General features: G+C 49.6%; 1 protein-coding gene across 6 annotated transcripts in view; it reads left to right on the forward strand.

Moving 5' to 3' along the window:
• cdk14 (cyclin dependent kinase 14) overlaps positions 1-19,336 on the forward strand; it is a 935,572-nt gene that overhangs the window by 452,071 nt on the left and 464,165 nt on the right. For all 6 annotated transcript variants that reach the window (XM_072508685.1, XM_072508686.1, XM_072508684.1 and 3 more), the window contains one exon: positions 11,142-11,265. In XM_072508685.1, coding sequence (XP_072364786.1) covers positions 11,142-11,265 — 124 coding nt within the window. The remainder of the gene's footprint in view (positions 1-11,141; positions 11,266-19,336) is intronic.

Below are 19,336 nucleotides of genomic sequence, written 5' to 3' on the forward strand. Positions count from 1 at the left end.
TGCCTGAAATATTGAGTAAATGTGTGCCTGATATGCAATTCGGAATCTCAACTGACCATGTAAATCTCAAAGATATCTGATCAATCGTTACATAACAATTCAGTAAAATCTGGAGTTCTAAACCTTCCTGGAATTATCCCATACCCATATCACCTGACTTCGATTTTCAAAGTGTCAATTAAAAAACATTCTTGGCTGTCATTTTATGCTCCCCACATTGTTGATTTTGCTGTGGAATAAAGGAGAAAACTGACTTTGTACTCAAACTGTATAGTTTCAATCATTGGTTGCAGTATCATGGTTAATTCATAGGGCAAATGTAAATACCAACTGTCAACATTTTTATACTCTTGGTGTTATCGCTGCCTTGTCTGAATGTGTTGACAGAAATCAGCAGAAAATAGGCTTTTCTTCCCTCCCTGCCACTTTTGTTGAGTCTGAGTGTGTGTATATAGCATATGCTTTTCATGCAAATGAGTGTGCCTGTCTATTGTACGCAGTGACCTGTTAATTATGAAACATAAATGAAGCAGAATGTTCCATTTTTAATTGTTCACTGGGGTGCCCTCGGGGTGCGGGGGGGGGGGGGGGGGGGTTTACCAGTTTTGTGCCTTCCACATTTTGATTTTCCCTTCATGCTCTCATTTATTTGTTTATTTTCCCACCTGTGCTCCTGAAGAATGTTGTATATACCCACTGCTTAATGTACAAAGTGTAGGTTGTTACTTTTCACATGTCAGTGCCGTTCTTGACTTTTTCACCTTTTGGGGCTACTTTTGAAGCCAGGGTTGGCAATTATGATTTGTACACAAAAAAAATACAAATGACACACTGTCCACAATGTATTAAGCTCATCGAATCCCTACAGTGCAGAAGGAAGTCATTTGGCCCAACAAATCTGCACCGACCCTCTGTAAGAGCACCCCACCTTGGCCCACACCCCACCCTATCCCCGTAACCCCACCTAACCTTTGGACACTAAACGGCAATTTAGCATGGCACATCTTTGAACTGTAGGTGGAAACTGGAGCACCTGGAGGAAACCCAAGCAGACATTGGGCGAACGTGCAAACCCCACACAGACACCCAAGGTTGGAATCGAACCAGGGTCCCTGGTGCTGAGGCAGCACTGCCAGCCACTGCGCCACTGTGCCACCCCTTAGTTTAGTATAAAACTGGGATTAGACTAAACATGTGTTATATTATAATGTGGTGACTCTTTTTTTTAAATATGCGCTCTGAAATAGCCTATCCCAGCAAGCCACTCAGTTCATGGGCATTTAGGGATGGACAATAAATGCTGGCCTTGACAACACTGCCCAGATTCCATGAATGAATAAAAAAGATCTGTTGTTCGTAAATGGTTACAGGACTGGTATTTTTTTTACCCCAGTGGTCAACTAAAGTATAAAGAAGAACTTGCATTTCCATAACTTTGATGAGAGGGTTTGAGCGTACATTATTTGCATTCACGTTGGAAGAATTTTCAAACTTTATTCAAACTGATTCCAATCACATAGTGGATTTGCAACAAGTCTGCATGGAATCCTAATTACTGATGGGTTGCAGCCACAAATATTCAACATCAGCAGAGAACAGGAACAATGCATGCGCATCACATGAAAGTTCAAAATGCTGCACAAAATAAGGATTCTCAGCCCAAGGGGAAATGTTGTTCATGACTTTCCAAAGTACTTGTAGTCTTCACTTTAGATACTTCTTAGGAAACCCCCAAGGAATTTGCATGTTGAAATCTGCCATGCACTTTCCTGGAGTTTTCATGATTGCCATGAGGAATACTATTAATTTTTTAAAAAGTGAAAGACCATGCAGGCAGATCAGAATAAGTCAGATAATTCTTTATGCCATTAAAGTGCCGTCCATTCCATCAGACTACATGGTAAAAGGTCTGAATGGCTGATTTGAATTAATTTGATTTTGATTTGAATAAGAATGGGTCTGGTCAGAATAAATGGAAGCAAAGGTTGGCAGGAAAAATGGTAACTGAACAATGGGTTACCTTCAAAGAAAGAGTAGTCTGGGCACAGTCAAGGCATATTCCCTCAAAAAGGAAAGCTCCCTGGATACAGTTAGTGATTAAGGTGAAGAAGAACGTGTGAGTGTGACAGCTGTCTGGTGGATAATACAATGGAGAACCACGCTGAATATAGAAGGTTTGTAGGGGGAGTGAAAAAGCAAATGAGAGGAGAAAAGAGGGAATATGAAAAGAGATTGGCAGCTAACATAAAAGCAAATTGCAAAGTCTTCCATAGGCATATAAATGAGCAAAGGGTGGGAGGAGTAGGGATGATTTGGAACCAAAAAATAATTTTATCCATGGAGGTAGTGGGGATAGCGGAGGTTTTAAATGGATACTTTGCATCTTGCATTGGATTTGTTTACTGTTATGCATACCGAGGTACAGTGAAAAATATTGTTCTGCATGCAGCTCAGACAGATCATTCTGTACATGAAAAGAAAATACATACTAGGGAACATAAAATACACAATGTAAATACATAGAAACAGGCATCAGGTGAAGCATACAGGAGTGTAGTACTACTCGGTAGAGAAGATGTGTGAAGAGATGAGATCAGTCCATAAGAGGGTCATTTAGGAGTCTGGTAACAGTTGGGAAGGAGCTGTTTCTCAATCTGTTCGCAGACTTTTGTATCTCCTGCCTGATGGAAGAAATTGGAAGAGTGAGTAAGCCGGGTGGGAGGGGTCTTTGATTCTGCTGCCCGCTTTCCCAAGGCAACGGGAGGTCTAGACAGAGGCAATGGATGGGAGGTGGTTTTGCATGATGGACTGGGCTGTGTTCACAACTCTTTGTAGTTTCTTCCGGGCTTGGGCCGAGCAGTTGCCATACCAGTCTGTGATGCAGCCAGATAGGATGCTTTCTATGGTGCAACCTGTCAAAGTTAGTAAGAGTCCATGTGGACATGCCGAATTTCATTAGTTTCCTGAGGAAATATAGGCGCTGTTGTGCTTTCTTGGTCATTGCGTCAACATGGGTGGACCAGGACAGATTTTTGGTGATGTGCACATCCAGGAATTTGAAGCTGTCAACCATCCACCTTGGCCCCGTTGATGCAGACATAGGTGTGTACAATACTTTGCTTCCTGAAGTTAATGACCAGCTCTTTAGTTTTGCTGACATTGAGGGAGGAATTATTGTTGTTACACCACTCCACTAGGTTTTCTATCTCCCTCCTGTATTCTGACTCGGCGTTGTTCGAGATCCGACCCACTACGGTCATGTCATCAGCATACTTGCCCCACAGTCATGTGTACAGGAAGTGTAGTAGGGGGCTATGTACAAAGCCTTGCGGGACCCCGGTATTGAAGACTATCGTGGAGGAGGTGTTGTTGTTTATCCTTACTGATTGTGGTCTATGGGTCTGAAAGTTGAGGATCCAGTTGCAGAGGGAGGAGCCAAGTCCTATTTTGGAGCTTTGATATGAGCTTGGCTGGGATTATGCTGTTTAAGGCAGAGCTGTAGTCAATAAATAGGAGTCTGATGTAGGAGTCCTTGTTGTCGAGATGCTCCAGGGAAGATTATAGAGCTAGGGGATGACATCTGCTGTGGATTGGTAGCGGCGGTATGCGAATTGCAGTGGGTCTAGGCATTCTGGAAGTATGGATTGATGTGCCTCATGACCAACCTCTCTAAGTACTTCATTATGATCGATGTCAAGGCCACAGGACAAACATCATTGAGGCATATTGCCTGGTTCTTCTTTGGCACCGCTATGATGGTGGTATTGAAGCAGCTGGGGACCTTGGAATGGAGTAGAGAGAGGTTGAAGATGTCCACGAACACATCTGCCAGCTGGTCCGCGCAGGATCTGAGGGCACGACCAGGGACCCCGTCTGGACCGTCGCCTTCCGAGGGTTCACTTTCAAGAAGGCCGTCTGAAGAAGATGCTGCACAGGTCATGGTGAAAGAGGATGTTATAAAAGGATTTAAACCTGATGAGAAGGAGTTATTAGATTAGCTGTCTACACAGTTGATAAAGCACTAGGACTGAATGAGATGCATTCATGGATATTGAGTGAAGCGAGAGTGGAAAATGCAGATGCACTGGTGATATTTTGGTGTCTTGCTTAGGCTCGGCTGGTTCCACTTTTCAAATTAATTCATTAACAGGATTTGGGCATAGCTGGCTCGACCACCATTTATTGCTCATTTCTTTTTTTTTAAATATATTTTATTCAAAATTTTTTGGCCAAACATAACAGTACATAGTTTTTCTTTTAAACAACAATAAAGCAATATAAATAACAGTGGCCAGTTTTAAACAAATAAATAAATAATATATAAGCAGAAACAAAAACAAAACTAAATGGCAACTGCCTTGTCAAAAATAGTTACTCTCCAAAGATACAATCCAACAGTCCAATATACATTACCTATAACAAATGTCTATACATATACAATGACATCCCTGAGAGCCCGCCCGGTTCCTCCCCCCCCCCCCCCCCCCCCACCCCCCACCCCCTCCCCCCTGGGTTGCTGCTGTTGTCTTCTTTCTTTTCCATTCCCTCTATCGTTCTGTGAGGTAGTCGACGACCGGTTGCCACCGCCTGGTGAACCCTTGAGCCGAACCCCTTAATACGAACTTGATCCATTCTAACTTTATAAACCCTGCCATGTCGTTTATCCAGGTCTCCACACCCGGGGGTTTGGCTTCCTTCCACATTAGCAATATCCTGCGCCGGGCTACTAGGGACGCAAAGGCCAAAACATCAGCCTATCTCGCCTCCTGCACTCCCGGCTCTTCTGCAACTCCGAATATAGCCAACCCCCAGCTTGGCTCGACCCGGACCCCCACCACCTTCGAAAGCACCTTCGCCACCCCCACCCAGAACCCCTGTAGTGCCAGACATGACCAGAACATGTGGGTGTGATTCGCTGGGCTTCTCGAGCATCTCCCACACCTATCCTCTACTCCGAAAAATTTACTGAGCCGTGTTCCAGTCATATGCGCCCTGTGTAAAACCTTGAATTGTATCAGGCTTAGCCTGGCACACAAGGACGACGAGTTTACCCTACGTAGGGCATCAGCCCACAGCCCCTCCTCAATCTCCTCCCCCAGCTCTTCTTCCCATTTCCCTTTCAGCTCATCTACCATGATCTCCCCCTCGTCCCTCATTTCCCTGTATATGTCCGACACCCTACCATCCCCCACCCATGTCTCTGAGATCACTCTATCCTGCACCTCCTGCGTTGGGAGCTGCGGGAATTCCCTCACCTGTTGCCTCGCAAAAGCCCTCAGTTGCATATACCGAAATGCATTCCCTTGCGGCAACCCATATTTTTCCATCAGCGCTCCCAGACTCGCAAACGTCCCATCTACGAACAGATCTCTCAATTGTACTACCCCAGCTCTTTGCCATGCTCCAAATCCCCCATCCATTCTCCCCGGAACAAACCTATGGTTATTTCTTATCGGGGACCGCACCGAGGCTCCCGTCCTTCCCCTATGCCGTCTCCACTGCCCCCAAATTTTTAATGTTGCCACCACCACCGGGCTTGTGGTGTATTTCTTCGGTGAGAACGGCAACGGTGCCGTCACCATTGCTTGTAGTCTGGTACCCTTGCAGGACACCCTCTCCAATCTCTTCCACGCCGCTCCCTCCCCTTCTCCCATCCACTTACACACCATTGAAATATTGGCGGCCCAGTAATAATCGTTTAGGCTCGGTTGTGCCAGCCCCCCCCCTATCCCTACTATGCTGCAAGAACCCCCTCCTCACTCTCTAGGTCGTCCCGGCCCACACAAAACTCATAATACTTTTCTCGATTCTCTTAAAAAAAAGGCCTTCGTGACCATCACCGGGAGGCACTGAAACACAAAGAGGAATCTCGGGAGAACCACCATTTTAACCGCCTGCACCCTACGTGACAGGGACACCATGTCCCATCTCTTGAAGTCCTCCTCCATCTGTTCCACCAATCGTGTTAAATTAAGCCTGTGTAATGTACCCCAATTCTTGGCTATCTGAATCCCCAAGTACCGGAAGTCTCTTGTTACCTTCCTCAGCGGTAAATCCTCTATTTCCCTGCTCTGCTCCCCCGGATGCACCACAAACAACTCACTTTTCCCCATGTTCAATTTATACCCCGAAAAATCCCCAAACTCCCCAAGTATCTGCATTATCTCTGGCATCCCCTCCACCGGGTCTGCCACATACAACAACAAATCATCCGCGTACAAAGATACCCGGTGTTCTTCTCCTCCCCTAAACACTCCCCTCCACTTCCTGGAACCCCTCAGTGCTATGGCCAGGGGCTCAATCGCCAGTGCAAACAATAACGGAGACAGGGGACATCCCTGCCTCGTCCCTCTGTAAAGCAGGAAATAAGCAGACCCCCGTCCATTCGTAACCACACTCGCCATCGGTGCCCTATACAGCAACTGTACCCATCCGATATACCCATCTCCAAAGACAAATCTCCTCAGCACCTCCCACAGATAATCCCACTCCACTCTATCAAATGCTTTCTCGGCATCCATCGCCACCAGTATCTCCGCTTCGCCCTCTGGCGGGGGCATCATCATTACCCCTAGCAACCTCCGTATGTTCGTGTTCATCTGTCTCCCCTTCACAAACCCAGTTTGGTCCTCATGAACCACACCCGGGCCACAGTCCTCTATCCTCGTCGCCATTACCTTGGCCAGAATCTTAGCATCCACGTTTAAAAGGGAAATGGGCCTATAGGACCCGCATTGCAGCGGGTCTTTTTCCTTCTTTAGGAGGAGCGATATCGTTGCCTCTGACATCGTCGGGGGCAGCTGCCCCCTTTCCCTAGCCTCATTAAAGGTTCTCGTCAGTAGCGGGGCCAGCAAGTCCATATAATTCCTATAAAATTCCACCGGGAATCCGTCTGGTCCCGGGGCCTTCCCCGCCTGCATGCTCCCAATCCCTTTCACTACCTCCTCCATCTCAATCTGTGCTCCCAGTCCCGCCCTCTCCTGCTCCTCCACCTTAGGGAATTCCAGCTGATCCAGAAAGCACATCATTCTCTCCTTCCCTTCCGGGGGCTGAGCTTTATATATTCTTTCATAGAATGCCTTGAACACTCCATACACTCTCTCCGCTCCCCTCTCCATCTCTCCCTCCTCATCTCTCACCCCCCTATCTGCCTCGCTGCTCCCCTTTTCCTCAGTTGGTGGGCCAGCAACCGGCTCGCCTTCTCCCCATATTCGTACTGTACACCCTGTGCCTTCCTCCATTGTGCCTCTGCATTACCCGTAGTCAACAAGTCAAATTCTACATGTAGCCTTTCCCTGAGCTCCAAGTACCTTTCAATACACCCCCTCACCCTTAAACATACCCCCTCATCTGCCAATAATCCCATGTCCATTCTCCAGGGTGGGTGCTGTTCTTTTTCCTCCCCTATCGCCAGGTCCACCCAATGTAGAGCGTGGTCCGAGATAGCTATAGCCGTGTACTCCGTCCCTGTCACCTTCGGGATCAGTGCCCTTCCCAAAACAAAAAAGTCTATCCGTGAATAAACTTTATGGACATAGGAGAAAAACGAAAACTCCTTACTCCTAGGCCTGCTAAATCTCCAGGGGTCTACTCCTCCCATCTGCTCCATAAAGTCCTTGAGCACCCTAGCTGCAGCCGGCCTCCTCCCGGTCCTGGACCTCGATCTGTCCAGCCCTGGGTCCAGCACCGTATTCAAGTCTCCCCCCATTACCAACTTTCCAGCCTCTCGGTCCGGGATACGTCCCAACATACGCCTCATAAAATTGGCATCATCCCAGTTCGGGGCATATACGTTGCCTCCCCTTGCAATCTGCCACTCACCATCACGTATCTACCCCCACTATCCGCCACTATGGTCTTTGCCTCAAACATTACCCGCTTCCCCACTAATATAGACACCCCCCTGTTCTTTGCGTCTAACCCCGAATGAAACACCTGCCCCACCCATCCTTTGCGTAGTCTGACCTGGTCTATCAGTTTCAAATGCGTCTCCTGCAACATAACCACATCTGCCTTTAGTTTCTTTAGGTGTGCGAGTACCCGTGCCCTTTTAATCGGCCCGTTCAGCCCTCTCACATTCCACGTGATCAGCCGGGTTGGGTGGCTCTTTACCCCCCCCCCCTTGTCGACTAGCCATCCCCTTTTTAAATCCAGCTCCTCACCCGGTTCCCACGTACCCGTATCTCCCCCCCGACGGCGCCCTCCCGCCTCGACCACCCCACCCTGTATCAGCTCCCCCTTCTCCCCAGCAGCAGCAACCCAGTTAACCCCCCCCCCCCGCTAGATCCCTTTCTAGCATAATTGCACCCCCCATGTTGCTCCCAGAAGTCAACAAACTCTGGCTGACCTCGGCTTCCCCCCGTGACCTCGGCCCCCACTGTGCGAGGCCCCCTCCTTCCTGCTTCCCTGTTCCCGCCATGATTACCATAGCGCGGGAACAAAGCCCGCGTTTCTCACTTGGCCCCACCCCTAATGGCCGGCGCCCACAATTCCTCATCCTCCCCCCCCCCCCCCCCCCCACGACATGGGGAAGAGAGAAAAGTTACAGGGTCGCAAGATTAACAACTTGAGAAATCATCCCTTCCCCCTTTTTCCCCCCCCCCCTTCACCCCACGTAATCACCCCACCACTTTGTCCCAAACGTCCTTTTTCTGGCCCGCCTATTCCAGCTTCTCCTCCACAATAAATGTCCACGCCTCTTCTGCCTTCTCAAAGTAGTGGTGCTTCCCTTGGTGTGTGACCCACAGTCTTGCCGGCTGCAGCATTCCAAATTTGACCTTCCTTTTGTGAAGCACCGCCTTGGCCCGATTAAAACTTGCCCTCCTTCTCGCCACCTCCGCACTCCAATCTTTGATATACGCGGATCACCACGTTCTTCCACCTACTGCTCCGAGTTTTCTTCGCCCATCTGAGGACCATCTCTCTGTCATTATATCGGAGAAATCTCACCACTATGGCTCGAGGAATTTCTCCAGCCCTCTGTCTTCGCGTCATAACTCGATAAGCTCCCTCCACCTCCAACGGGCCCGTCGGGGCCTCCGATCCCATTAACGAGTGAAGCATCGTGCTCACATATGCCCCGACGTCCGCCCCTTCTGCAACTTCGGGAAGACCAAGAATCCTTAAATTCTTCCTCCTCGCATTATTCTCCAGCACCTCCAGCCTGTCCACACACCTTTTGTGTTGTGCCTCGTGCATCTCTGTCTTCACCACCAGGCCCTGTATTTCGTCCTCATTCTCAGCGGCCTTTGCCTTCACGACCCGAAGCTTCTGCTCCTGGGTCTTTTGCTCCTCCTTTAGCCCGTCAATCGCCTGTAATATCGGGGCCAGCAGCTCCTTCTTCAGCTCCTTTTTAAGTTCTTCCACACAGCGCCGCAGGAACTCTTGTTGGTCAGGGCCCCATACTAAACGGCCACCTTCCGACGCCATCTTGCTTTGTGCTTGCCTTCCTTGCCGCTGCGCTAGAGGATCCTCCGCAATCCGGCCACTTTCCTCACCTTTTTCCATCCGTGTCCAGGGGGGATTCCCTTCTGGTTTACAGCACAGTGTTTTTAGCCGTTAAAATTGCCGTTGGGGCTCCTATTAAGAGCCCAAAAGTCCGTTCCACCGGGAGATGCCGAAACGTGCGACTTAGCTGGTCATCGCCGCACCCGGAAGCTATTGCTCATTTCTAAGGTGGTGGAGAGTCACTTTTTTGAACTGCAGTCCATGTGATACACGTAGACCTGCAGTGCTGTTAGAGAGGGAGATCCAGGATTTTGATTTAGTGACAGTGAAGAAACGCCAATATAGTTCCAACGTTGGGATGGTGTGGGGCTTGGGAGTAGGGGTATTCACATGCATCTGATGCTCTTGTCCTTCCATGTGGCAGAGGTTGCGTGTTTGGAAGGTGATGGAGAAAAAGCCTCGGCAAGTTACTGCAGTGTATCTCGTAGAAGATACACTCTGCTACAGTGTCGGTGGTGGCTGGAATTAATGTTTTAAGTAGGTGGATGGGGTGACAATCAAATGAGCTGCTTTGTCCTGGATGGTGTTGAACTTGTGGTGTTGGGGCTACGCTTAGCCAGGCAAGTGGGGAGTATTCCATAGCACTCCTGATTTGTAGATGATGGATAAACTTTGGGAAGTGAGGGGATAAGATACTTGCTGAAACTTTCCTAGCCTCTGACCTGCTCTTGTATAAACAGTATTTATATGACTAGTCCTGTTCAGTTTCTTACCAGTAGTAACTCCCAGGTGGGGATTCAACAATGGCAATGCCATTGTTTGTCAAGGGTAGATAGTTGAATTCTCTTTTGTTGGAGATGGTCATTGCCTGCCAATGTGTGGCACGAATGTTAATTGCCAATTTATCAGCCCAAGCCTGAAATTTGTCCAGGTCTTGCTGCATTTGGTCATGGACTGCCTCGGTATCGGAGGAATCATAAATGTGGCTGAACATTATGCAAGCATCAGTGAACATCCCCACTTTTGAACTTACGATGGAGGTAAGGTCTTTGATCATTCAGCTGAATGAGCCTAGGACACTTTGCTGAGCAAGTTGTGCAACAATAATCTGCGACTGAGATAGCTGAGCTCCAAGAACCACAACTTCTTCCTTTATGCTAGGTATGATTCCATTGATGAAGCGTTTTCTCCATGATTCCTATGGGCCAGTTTTGCTGGGATGTCTTTAAGTCGCACTCTGTCAAATGACTGCCAAGGCAAATCACTCTCTTTTCACCTCTTGAGTTCAACTGTTTTGTTTATGATAAATAATAATCTTCATTGTCACAAGTGGGCTTACATTAACATTACAATGAAGTTACTGTGAAAAGCCCCTAGTCACCACATCCTCCGCCTGTTTGGGTACACGGAGGGAGAATTCAGAATGTGCAAATTACCTAACTATGGCAACTTCCATTTATTTTCCAGCAACTTCACCAGGTTGAGACTTCATTATTAGGTGCTGTTGCTGGCATGTCTTCCTGCGCTTCAGATTAACCTGAAATTGAAGCATTCATTGTTTTAGAAATTTGACATGGCTTGATCGATGGTGAAATTAATCATTTTTTTTTAACAAATCTCAATTGAAAAATTTAGATTTCTGGGACTGTTCTGACGCTGCCGGCTGCTAATTTATTGCTGTGTTTCCTTTTTAGCTCTTTTTGTTTCAATTGCTGCGGGGCCTTTCCTATATTCATCAGCGATATATTTTGCACCGAGACCTGAAGCCTCAAAATCTACTCATCAGTGATACCGGGGAATTGAAGCTGGCAGACTTTGGTAAGGAATGAGAGTTATTCTAACGAGAGGCAAATAGTAAGGTTACATTAGCAGAGGGAAATTGAAATCTAGTGTGTAGCTTGTTAATCAGACCATTGTTGGTGTTGTGACATTGATATAATCTGATCACTGGTTATTATTATTCTTGAAAATGTAAGTGGGAACCAACAAAGGTTTGTCCAGATATTAGGAATTCAAGTTACAAAAGGTTGCTCAAAATGTCAGGCTTGTTTTCTTTGGAAAATGAATGAATTCAAAAGTAATATAATTGAAGTTTCAAAATTAAATTGATCATGACAATGTCTTCACTGTATGTTTCCAATATGAGAGAGCAGACATTTCAAAGATCGAGATGTTAAAGCAAAGAAGATTATGATCGAGATTCCAATAAAAGCTCTGAATGTTCTACGTGGGAGGGTCATTGAAGCATACAGCCTAATTGGGTTCAAAAGACAATTAGAAATTTGTTTGGAGAGGGAAGGAATTACAGAGCATGGTGTGAAGTGATTAGGTAGGGTTGGTATTTGAAAAATAATCACATTTGATTGGGTGCAGTAGATTTATCTATCTCTCAATACTCTTTATGATTCATGCTTGTAGAATTAACCTATTGTTGCACAGTGTACATTGTGTATTGCATTTTCTGTTTTAAATTATGTACAAAAGATAAGGTTTACTTCATCAAATTCCATTTCTTATTGAAAAATAAAATTGGTTTATGATTACTTTTTTGCCTTCCCTATTGGTTTTGATTTTTTCCTCAATATATATTTTTAAATTCCCTTTACCGAGGCCACAGCTAAGACCTCTGTTTCTGACATGAACATGATTAATTTAATGGTAGCATGTTCTTCAAAATATCCACATGTGTTCATGGAGAAGTGCTTTGTTCATGCTGTTTTATCTTGTGTTTCTTTGGTACTCCTCTCAAAACTATATCATGACACTGACTTTCTACTTTAGGAAGTATAATCTTAACCGATAGAAACTTTAATAGAACTTGTTTTACTGTTCCTGTTTCACGACATAAACATTGAGAGGGCATTGCACAAATGCCATCAGCTAACAAACTGTAATTATCTTTGTCAGTTTGATGTTTTTGCCTCTGTTCCTGAGCCACCAACTTCACCCTTCTCCCTGGCAACTGTCTGGAGCTGAGCCAGACTGTTCACAATCTTCATATCACATTTGGTCTTGTGATGAGTTTCTGATCATGTACCTACGGCATCGCTAAAACTGCTTGTTTCCAGTGGGAGGAAGAGCTGGGAGTGGAATTGGGATAGGGAGGGACTCTGGAGTGAAATTATCCACCGGGTGAATGCAACATTATGCCAGGGATTAACCTGGTACATTTTAAAGTGGTACATAGGGCCCATATGATTCCAGATCGTATGAGTGAGTTCTTTCCAGAGGTAGAGGGTAAGTAAGGTACTGTCGGAGATTGTGTGGGTGAGGATGTCGCCGTGCCCGATGGTAGTGATCTTCGGAGTATCAGAACTACTGGAGGGTAAGGGGGCTAATGTTGTGGTCTTCGCCACTCTGATTGCCCAGTGGTAAATTCTTTTGGGGCAGAGGACGGTGGAGCCACCGAGGGTGTCGGCATGGTTGGGGGATGTGGTGGACTTTCTTAAGTTGGAAAAAACTGCAGGATGATATGGTATATAGTGTCCTTGTACATGAGTCACAAAGTCTTCCGGTTGCGGCTATGCAGAGCTAAGTCGCACGTTCGGCAGCTCCCGCTTGGAACGGCCTTTTGGGCTCTTTTCAGGGCCCCCAACGGCATTTTCTCGACATTTCCCGGTGTGGGAAGAAGACTGCAACATTCCCCCGACAGTGTATGGCTTGGACCAGGAGTGGGCGACTAAAAAAAAGTGGTAGTGAACCCAAAGAAAGTGCGAGGGAAGAAGAGCAAGATGGCGGCGGGCGGGGACCAGGCAGCGTGGATGCAGTGGGCGCAGGAGCAGCAGGAGGTTATCTAGCGCTGCTTCAGGGAGCTCAAAGCGGACCTGTTGTAGCCGATGAAGGCTTCTATTGATAAGCTGCTGGAGACGCAGACGTCCCAGGGGGTGGCGATCCGCGAAGTCCGACAAAAGATCTCTGATAACGAGGACGAGATCTTGGGCCTAGCGGTAAAGGTGGAAGCGCACAAGGCGCTCCACAAGAAAGCTGGGGCAGGAGAGGGACCAGCGCCCGTTGTGGCGCTTGGAGATGGGGCTGTTGGCGGACAAGGAAGTGAGCGAGCGGGTCCGAGGAAGCATAGAGAGCTACCTGGAGGCCAACGATAACGGGGAGGTCTGAGTGGGGATGGTCTGGGAGGCGCTGAAGGCGGTGGTTAGGGGAGAGCTGATCTCCATTAGGGCCCACAAAGAGAGGAGAGAGCAGAGGGAGAGGCTGGTGGGGGAGATGGTGAGGGGTAGACAGGAGGTATGCGGAGGTGCCTGAGGAGGGACTGTTGAGGTGTAGCCTCCAGGCCAAATTCAACCTTTTGACCACCAGGAAGGCGGAGGCACAGAGGAGGAAGGCCCAGGGGGCGGTTTATGAATATGGGGAAAAGGCAAGCTGGATGCTGCCTTCTTCGGAAGCGGGACGCAGCTAGGGAGATCGGGGGAGTTCAGGATAGGGGAGGGAGTGTGGTGCGGAGTGGGGTTGGCATCAATGGGGTCTTCAGGGACTTTTATGAGGAAATGTACCGGTCCGAGCCCCCACTGGAGGAGGGAGGGATGGGCCACTTTCTGGACTAATTGAGGTTCCCGAAGGTGGAGGAGGGACTGGTGGCGGGATTAGGGACCCCGATTGGACTGGAGGAGCTGGCCAAAGGGATAGGGAGCATGCAGGCGGGGAAGGCACCGGGGCCGGATGGTTTCCCGGTCGAATTCTACACAGAATATGTGGACCTGTTGGGCCCGTTGCTGGTTAGGACCTTCAATGAGGCAAGGGAGGGGGAAGCCTTGCCCCTGACAATGTCCCGGGCACTGATCTCCTTGATCCCGAAGAGGGACAAGGATCCTCTGCAGTGTGGGTCTTGCAGGCCGATTTTATTGTTAAATGTAGATGCCAAGGTGCTGGCGAAGGCCTTAGCCACAAGAATTGAGGATTGGGTGCCACAGGTTGTCCACGAAGACCAGACGGGGTTTGTGAAGGGGAGGCAGTTGAACGCGAATGTGCGGAGGCTCCTGAACGTTATTATGATGCAGGCGAGGGAGGGGGAGGCGGAGATAGTAGTGGCAATGGACGCTGAGAAGGCTTTTGATAGGGTAGAGTGGGGGTCATTGTGGGGGGTGCTGAAGAGGTTCGGGTTTGGGTGGGGTTCGTCAGGTGGGTTAGGCTGTTGTACGAGGGCCCGATGGCAAGTGTGGCCACGAACAAGAGGCCTGAGTACTTTTGGTTGCATCGAGGGACGAGGCAGGGGTGTCCCCTGTCCCCCCTGTTCTTCGCACTGGCGATTGAACCCCTGGCGATGGCATTGGGGGAGTCGAGGAACTGGAGGGGGTTGGTGCGGGGTGGGGAGGAGCATAGGGTGTTGCTCTATGCGGACCAGGAGAGGGGGATTGGTGAGCTCCCACTAAAAAGGGCGGAGAGGAGCTTCAGGTATTTGGGGGTCCAGGTGGCCAGGAGCTTTGCCGCTGTCCCTGGTGGGTAGGGTGCAGTCAGTCAAGATGATGGTGCTCCCAAGGTTTTGTTCCTGTTCCTGTGCCTCCCCATTCTTACCTCGAAGGCCTTCTTTATGCAGGTCAACAGGAGCTTAACTGGGTTTGTGTGGGCGTGAGGGACTCAGAGGGTGAGAAGGGTGTTCCTGGAGTGGAGTAGGGATGGGGTGGGGGGGGGGGGGGGTGGCTGGCGCTGCCCAACCTCTGGGTACTACTGGGCCGCCAGTGCGGCGATGGTGCGTAAGTGGGTGATGGAGGGGGAGGGGGCTGCATGGTAGAGGCTGGAGACGGCGTCCTGTGAGGGAACAAGTCTGGAGGCGCTGGCAACGGCGCCGCTGCCGCTCCCTCCAATGAGATATACCACGAGCCCGGTGGTGGCAGCTACCCTCAAAATCTGGGGGCAATGGAAGCGGCACAGGGGGGAAGTGGGGGCCTCGGTGTGGACCCCGATATGGGGGAACCACCGGTTTCTCCCAGGGAAAATAGATGGAGGGTTTTCGGGGTGGCACAAGGCAGGAATAAGAATGTTGGGGGACCTGTTTGTGGATGGGAAGTTCGCGAGCCTGGGTGAGCTGGAGGAGAAGTACGGACTCCCCCCGGGGAACACCTTTAGGTATCTAAAGGTAAGGGCGTTTGCCAGGCGGCAAGTGGTGGAATTCCCGCTGCCACGCACGATACAGGACAGGGTGCTCTCGGGGGGGGGGGGGGGGGGGGGGGTGGGGGGGGGGGGTTGGAGAGGGGAAGATCTCGGCAATTTACCAGGTAATGCAGGAGGAGGAGGAGGCCTCAGTGGAGGAGCTGACAGGTAAGTGGGGGGAGGAGATCGAGGAGGGGACCTGGGCAGATGCCCTTGGGAGGATGAACTCTTCCTCATCGTGCGCGAGGCTCAGCATCATACAGTTTAACAGGGCACACATGACCGTGACAAGGATGAGCCGTTTTTTTGGGGGTGAGGACAGGTGTGTTAGGTGCTCAGGGAGCCCAGCAAATCACACCCATATGTTCTGGGCATGCCCAGCGCTGGAGGAACTTTGGAAGGGCGTAGCGAGGACGGTGTCGAGGGTGGCAGGATCCAGGGTCAAATCAGGCTGGGGGCTCGCAATATTTGGGGTTGCACGGGAGCCGGGAGTGCAGGAGGCGAAAGAGGTCGGTATTCTGGCCTTTGCGTCCCTGGTAGCCCGGCGAAGGATTCTTCTTCAGTGGAAGGATGCGAGGCCCCCAAGCGTGGAATCCTGTATCAACGATATGGCGGGGTTTATTAAATTGGAGAGGGTGAAATTTGCCTTAAGGTGATCGGTGCAAGGGTTTTTCAGGTGGTGGCAACCGTTCTTGGACTTCCTGGCAGAACGGTAGACAATGGTCAGCAGCAGCAGCAACCCGGGGGGGGGGGGGAGCTCTATTTTATTTTTGTTTGTCTATCCTGGGGGATCCGAGGGGGTGTATATATTTGCTATGTTTGCTATGTGTTAATTCGGGGTGTTAATTTATTATTTATGTATGGGGGAGGGGGGTACGGGGTTGTTTTGTTTGGTTTTGTACTTAATTCTACTGGGTTCCTTTTACATTTTGTTGTTGATATTTTGTGAAAACTTTAATAAAAATTATTTAAAAAAAACAAAACAGTACATGATTCACAAATCTTAGCTTGCAGATTCAGAAAGTAATTAGGAAGGCAAATTAAATTTTGGACTTCATTGCAAGGGGGATGGAACTGAGCGTATTTGAGACCACATCTGGAGTACTATGTTTTTGTCTACTTGCATTTCAAGTAGTTGGGAGAAGGTTCACTGGACTAATTCCTTGGATCAGGGGTTTGTCTAGCAGGAAACGTTGAGCAGGTTGCGCCAATACTCATTGGAGCGCAGAAGAATGATCTTACTGAAAGATACAAGATCCTGAGATGACTTGACAGAGTAGATGCTGAGAAAATTCTTCCCCTTGTGAGAGAATTTAGAACACCAAATACGGTGGGCGGATTCTCCAATAATGGGGCTACCCCACGCCCGCGAAAAAATGATTTACAGGGGGCTAGCAGGGCCCTGGAGTGCTCCTCGTGGCTTCGGCTGCCGATACGGGCTCTGCACATCCAGTCGGGGTCCGCGCATGTGTACAGCGGTGGCCTGTGTCGGCCGCCCCGCGCAACATGGCCGACCCACACCGCGGAGCGACAGCAAAAAGATAGTGTCCCCCCCCCCCCCCCCCCCCCGTCCCCCCCCCCCTAGATCGCGCACGCCCGCGGATCGGTGGCCCCTGATCAATAGCCTGGCCATCCTGTAGGCCATGATCATGATCATGCAAGTCTGTTCAGCAATGGACTTTGTGAAAGGAATCGTGTGTTGAGTGATGAAATGCTGAATTAAATTTAAGCTGATTAACCAGACCGCAACTTGACAGTCACCCTCACCTGGGCAGCACATGCGAGGAATTTACTCTTGACCGTTGGATTTTGAAGTCCCATTCAATTCGTCTTTGGGTGAAATCCCAAATTACCTTCCATGATGTTCAATGATCCTCCTCCTCGAGAAGGCGCTATCGATTCCATTTTATCAGCACATTTGAGTGCTCTTCGTGTAGGGAGACGGGCCTTTATCAAGGCAGAGGTCTTGGAGAAAATTGAAGAATCTTTGAGGCATTATGTAAGACCATTTGAGAAGGGATTTCATTTAGGAAATTTGATGTGTTTTAAGGGAAGGTCATAAGGAATAGAAAGGGCCTGCTTAGGCTGTGATGGTGAGGTGATTGTTATTATACTGTTGAGTTTCATCGCTCACAATTAATCGGAATTACTTACAAAATCTTGGGCTCTGAGCAGCTGATAAAGGGAAACAAATTGTACCTTAAGTGCTTATGTATTTGGTGTTGAAGGTCCTGAAGAACAGATTATGGTGAGGTAAAGGCTGTAAGGTGGTACTGTAAGTGATTGTGACACACAGGACAGAGCAATTCTGTAATTCCAACAGATCAAAAGGTCTGTTGCCCAGCGTGAGTACTCAGTTAACATATACTCCAGAGAGGCCGAGTGAATGGAGGATTGCACCAAATGTGATACATGCAGGAAAAGCTACTGGCAAGTTTAAATATTGGTTTGATGTACAGTAAGCGAGCGCTATATCCTGGCTGAGGTGTAAATGTGTGGAGGGTAAGTGCAGTGCAAGTGCTGAGGGTGGATCCGGAAGTCACTCTCTCACCACCAAATTATTGCACGTTGGCGATAGACCCTCTTCCGATGGAGCAAGATGATGATTTTTCAATAATAGTTCTGAAAAGAGAAAGGTGCAGGTAGAGACCGCAATGAAATGAAGGTCACAGAACAGTCTCAACAGAACCAGAAGTAGATCTTGGGCGGGATTCTCTCAGCCCCGGGCCGGGCCGGAGAATCCCGTGACCGGCGCGAATTGCACCACGCCGCCCCGACGCAGAGCGGAGAATCGTCGCCATTGGCGCCGGTGTGGTTGGTGCGCCGCCAGTCGTGGGCTGCTCTACGCGGCCTGCCCACCGATTCTTGGGCCGGGATGGGCCGAGCAGCCGTCGTGGAAATGCCGAGTCCTGCCGGTGCCGTCCACATCTGCTCTCAGCCAGCCAGAACTCCGTGTTGAAAGGGCGGGGGTGTCGGGGGGGGGGGGGGGGGGGGAGTGACCATGAGGGAGGGTCCGATCCCAGAGGGGCCTCCGATGTGGCCTCTCGGTCTTCTTTCTTCCGCGCCGGCCCCTGTACTCCATCGCCATGTTGCGGCAGGGCCGGCGGGGACAATGGAGACACCACGCATGCGTGGAAATCGCGCCGGTGCGACTGCGCATGCGCGGGTTCGCGCCGGACCCACTGCGCATGCGCGCATCCCCAGGCGCCCATTTAATGGCCGGTGATGACCGATCGAGTACTAAAGTTGGGTACAACTGTGGCTTTATTACAGTCAGATGCGTGGCCTCCTGCTGCAGCTGGCGAAATGGCAGAGCAATGGAGGTCATGCATATTTATACAGTTCTCCGTGGGTGGAGCCAGCCGGCAGGAGCTACTGGCAAACCTGTAGTGCAGGTCCTAACTTACATCTCCTATGTCAGTGGTTCACCACATTCGCCCCCTGTTAAAAATGAGTCCGGCGGGGGTGACGTGAAACTATATACAATTAGTGCAATTATGTACAGTGGTAGGGAAAGAAAAGTCCATGTTGACGGTCAGGAATCCGTCAAAAGTTCAGCTGGTCCGGTGCTTTGGTGCTTCGTTGGGAGTGGCGTAACGGTGGCGGCGAGGTCTGTGGTGGAGGTGGCACCGATGGCGGTGCTGATGCTGGCCAGTCATCGGGGAACTCCGGAGTGTGCAGAAGTCCTCTTCGTCCTTTGTGCGGAAAAGGGGACGGGGGGTACTCTGGTGGGGTCAATATTGGCGGCGCGGTGGGGGGGGGGGGGGCGCGCATTGGTGGGGGGGTG

This window comes from Scyliorhinus torazame, chromosome 6 (assembly GCF_047496885.1).
Source record: "Scyliorhinus torazame isolate Kashiwa2021f chromosome 6, sScyTor2.1, whole genome shotgun sequence".
In the NCBI taxonomy this organism is placed as follows: Eukaryota; Metazoa; Chordata; class Chondrichthyes; order Carcharhiniformes; family Scyliorhinidae; genus Scyliorhinus; species Scyliorhinus torazame.